The following is a 4,448-nucleotide window of genomic DNA, read 5'->3' on the forward strand; positions in this document are numbered from 1 at the left end:
CCCCAAACTGAGTGCGCTGGAATGCTTGGAGGGCATGGCATCCGGCCTCTACAGTGAGCTCTTCACGCTTCTTGTCTCCCTGGTGAACAGGTGAGTGCCAGGCACTCTTGGCTTCCTGGCCTGACAGAAGTAGGGTTGATGCCTATTGCCTGTGGGGTCGCTGAGGCAGAGCCAGCCTCCACCAGCAGCTGAGTTCTCCCCTCGGGTCCTGGGCTCCTGGGCGGGGATGGGGATCAGGCTTAGGGCAGGGTGGGCTGCCTGGCCACCGGGCACCACCCTGGGGGGCTCTGACCCGGCTCTCCCCGGGCAGGGCCCTCAAGTCCAGCCAGCACTCGCTCTGCTCTGTGATGATCGTGGACACCCCAGGCTTCCAGAACCCTGAGCAGGGTGGGTCGGCCCGCGGGGCCTCCTTTGAGGAGCTGTGCCACAACTATGCCCAGGACCGGCTGCAGAGGCTCTTCCACGAGCGGACCTTCGTTCAGGAATTGGAAAGATACAAGGAGGTAGTACCTTGCCCCTGCCGCCTAGCCCCCCAGGCTTGCCTGGCCCTGGCACACTCGGGAGTCGGGGGGCATCTGTGGATGCAGTGGATTCCCTGCCGGCTGCTCCCTGCCCAGCTCTTTACTCTCTGACGTTTCTGTCCCCTGTGCTGTCTGGAGCAGGAGGCATTTCCTGCCAAGGGCGCATCCTTTCTTTTGTGGAGTTTGCTTTCCAAAAAGCCAAAAATGCTTGCAGGGCCCCTCCCTGGGGGCCCCTCTTTGCCCACCTTCAAGGCCACCTGCCTTGGCCCCATGAACCATCTCTGGGCAGTTCCTGCCTCCACGCATGTCTGGCCTGACCTTCCCTGTCTCCTGATGTGTTAGGGTGATGACTAATTAAAAGGGTATCCCAGATGGGATCTGAGAATCCTACCTCACGTGGAGCTGAGTTAAATGAGCTGGGAGGTGTTGGGGGGTGATATTTATCTTGGATGAGAGAAGATTCAGGAGGAAAATGACCGTTGTTCTTCAAGTGTTTCAAGGATGAGTATGTGAAATCGAGAGTGGGCTAACGCCAGGTGGCCAGATCAGCGGGTGTGAGTAACAGGAATGTGTACGAGACTTTATCTCACTGTGAAGGAGGTGAGGAGAAGGTTAACTGTCCAGAGACACAGTGCGGGGCCTTGAGAGGTGGTGAGCGTCCATCAGTTGGGCTGCTGGAGTGTCCCTCACGCTCTGATGGGACGTTGGACTTGCTGACCCCAGTGTCCCCTGCCTGGCCTGCTCATAGGGCCGCACATGGCCCCGTGCTCACTATCACCCCCCTTTCCTTCCTAGGAGAACATCGAGCTGGCATTTGACGACTTGGAGCCGGCCACGGATGACTCTGTGGCCGCCGTGGACCAGGCCTCCCATCAGTCCCTGGTAGGAATTCCAGGGAGGGCCTGGGCTGGCCTTTTATCTCCCTTCCTGTTCTTCTCCCTCGGTAGAGCCCTTCCCTTATGAACTACTGCCTGCCAGTCAGAGGGGACACTGTGGGGGGGTGGGGGGCGTGCAGCAGTCAGGCCCAGATACCAAGCACTTTGCAGTTGTGTGCCCTGCCCTCAGCTGTCAGCCGGTCTGGCCAAGGAGGGGACACTGTGACCTTCGGCCCTGGTGCCATAGAGAGCTTCGCCCCTGGGTGTCTGAGCTCAGGCCCTGTCCCAGCTGTGCTTCAAGTGTGTCTGCCAGGAGCCCTCGTACCACTTCCTTGCCGGGTGAGGGCCTGGCTAGACCCAGAGGACACAGTCATTCCCTCCCCTTGTTCCCAAATACAGGAACAAGCAGGGCAAGGAGGTGGCATTCTGGCCGAATATGGATACAGTATGCAGATATAAAACCAAGGGGCTGTGTGGGTGTGAGCCCTCACCCCTCATTCTGGGGATGGGCCTTGTCACCCACTGGGCAAACGTCTTGGGCACCTTGCTGCCTGGGGGACTGGCTGGCCTGATGGGCACTTAGAGTTCGGCAGTCTTCAGTTAGGGAAGCTTCATAAGGTGTTTGATTGAAGAACCGGCAATTTTGCCAGGTTGCTGATCTCCCTCCTCTGCTTGGATCCCACCTCCTTTCCCCCTCTCTCTGTGGGAAGGCTCTGGCCCAGGGGTGGTGCCCTGAGAGAATGAGTATCCATCCCCCTGGGACAAGTGCTTAACGTGCCCAAGTGCCCCCACCTCCCAGGGGAAGTTGGCTTTTCTTCCTGATACCTGGGCCCCCACCAAGGCCTCCCTCAAGAGTCTTTGCCCTTCCCAGGAGGTGGGCCAGTTGGCCCCGGGGACTTACGTGTAGCAGTGGGTCAGGTGGTGTGTTTGGATAGCGCTTGGCTGTCTCTTTCTTCCTCCGACCTCCCTCGCCTGATGGGCCTTGGCATCAGCAGCTGCACCTCCGGGCAAAGGAGCCCCTGGGCACCCCGCCCGCCACTCACCCCTCCAGTGGTTGCCTGCTCATTCCTGCCACGCAGCTCCAGCTACTCTGTTGCCCACCGGTCCGTAGCCACCTTCTGCTTCCTCCTAGTCCGCACAGACCCCCTTGGGCAGCTGGGGTCAAAGAGGGCACTTCTCTTACTTCTCTTGTCCCCAGTCCCTAGAGGCCAGCCAGAGTCCTTCCTGCCCAAGGAAGACCTGGGAACTGCATAGAAAAGGCACCCTCACACCTAGTTATTTGGTCTGTATGGGGAATTAGAAACAGAATTCAGTATTTCCACATTCTCTTGGAAAACTGGGGAATTTACCAACACTCTCAGGCCCAGGTTCTTCCAGGATGGCAGGTGGCTGCTGCTAAGTGCCGGCTGGTAGATGCGGACACCTGTCCCCGGTCACCCCAGCTCTGCCCGTTTTAGCTGCTACATGTGTTAAGTCAACCGTCTTAGGCTTTCGGCACTCAAGTTTATAACCTTGCAGTGACCCCACCCTCAGAGCTCCAGGCCCTCTCTGCGTTCTCCCCTCCTGGGGGGACCAGGGGTCACCCCACAGCCGTCTCTTACCTCTTACTGACAGCCTTCTTTGGGCCAACCTCTGTACAGACCTGCTCTTTAAATGTGCCTGGAAGGTGATACCCAGAGAGTGCAGGCAACATGGGGCTCGCTCAAGCCCCCCTGACCTCCCAGGGCTGAAGGTGGAGGAGAACCTCTGGACATGGGCCTGGCGTTGATAAGAAGCCTTCAGTCTTTCGGGACTTTGGACACAGGTCCTAGGAATCATGTCGTGCTGTGGGCTTCTCTCTCTGGCCCTTCTTTCTGCTTGCTGCCCACCTGCTCCACAGGGTGGCAGCCGTGAGTGGCAGGAGCTGGAATGTATGTGTGTGTATCCATGTAGCATGTTTAGAGTGTGTGGTTGGGAACCAGTGGTCCTGGCCGCCACCCCCGTCCCCCCCACCACAGCTCCGGGTGACCCTGTGGGATTTCTTTCCATCTCCCCAGGTCCGCTCGCTGGCCCGCACAGATGAGGCGAGGGGCCTGCTGTGGTTGCTGGAAGAGGAGGCTCTGGTGCCAGGGGCCACGGAGGACACCCTCCTGGAGCGCCTCTTTTCCTACTATGGCCCGCAGGAAGGCGACAAAAAAGGTGGGTACCCCTGGAGGGCAGCTCCCCGCTTCCTCTCCTGAGAACCTGGTTATGTATATATGAGTCCAACTGGCCTTGCCTGGGGTGGGGCTCACTGAGTCCGTGGGCTTTGTGGTAGGGGGGGCCTGGGCACTGATGATCTGAACCTTGCTTCCTCACCACCCCCAAACCAGGCCAAAGCCCCCTCCTGCGCAGCAGCAAATCGCACCATTTCCTCCTGGGCCACAGCCACGGCACCAACTGGGTGGAATACAACACGGCCGGCTGGCTGAGCTACACCAAGCAGAACCCAGCCGCCCAGAATGCCCCCCGGCTCCTACAGGACTCCCAGAAGTAAGAGTGCCGCTCGCTCTCCCCACCCCGGTTTTCTCTTCTTGCTGTTTGAGGGTTTCCTCTGCAGTGTCTCTGTCAGGTGAGGGAGGGGAGGGTCTCCCCCGCCAGGGTCCCCCACACACACCCAGATAACCTGGACCCCTGGCCACGGTCATGTTGGGGTGGTGGGGCGTCCTAAGAGCTGTGCGAAGGGGCAGCCGGCCTCTACAGGCTCCATGAATGAGACCTTTCCCCTCCCTGGCCTCCCCTCCCCCGGCAGAAAAATTATCAGCAACCTGTTTCTGGGCCGGGCGGGCGGCGCCACGGTGCTCTCAGGCTCCATCGCAGGACTGGAGGGCGGCTCGCAGCTGGCGCTGCGCCGGGCCACCAGCATGCGGAAGACCTTCACCACTGGGATGGCGGCGGTCAAGAAGAAGTCCCTGTGCATCCAGATTAAGCTGCAGGTGGTGAGTGTGCCCGCGGGGGCGCCGGGGCACTTCCGGAACGCTGGCAGGTGGCCAGGGGCCTCCTGGGCTCACTGAGGTCACCCGCGCTCGCTCAG

General features: G+C 60.0%; 1 protein-coding gene across 1 annotated transcript in view; it reads left to right on the plus strand.

The window, feature by feature from the left end:
• The window catches only part of MYO18A (myosin XVIIIA), a 102,328-nt gene that overhangs the window by 62,414 nt on the left and 35,466 nt on the right, over positions 1-4,448 (plus strand). The window contains exons 15-20 of the mRNA XM_010861683.1: positions 1-90; positions 311-503; positions 1,317-1,403; positions 3,433-3,574; positions 3,748-3,907; positions 4,167-4,353. Coding sequence (XP_010859985.1) covers positions 1-90; positions 311-503; positions 1,317-1,403; positions 3,433-3,574; positions 3,748-3,907; positions 4,167-4,353 — 859 coding nt within the window. The remainder of the gene's footprint in view (positions 91-310; positions 504-1,316; positions 1,404-3,432; positions 3,575-3,747; positions 3,908-4,166; positions 4,354-4,448) is intronic.

This window comes from Bison bison, unplaced genomic scaffold (assembly GCF_000754665.1).
Source record: "Bison bison bison isolate TAMUID 2011002044 unplaced genomic scaffold, Bison_UMD1.0 scf7180017864472, whole genome shotgun sequence".
Classification (NCBI taxonomy): domain Eukaryota; kingdom Metazoa; phylum Chordata; class Mammalia; order Artiodactyla; family Bovidae; genus Bison; species Bison bison.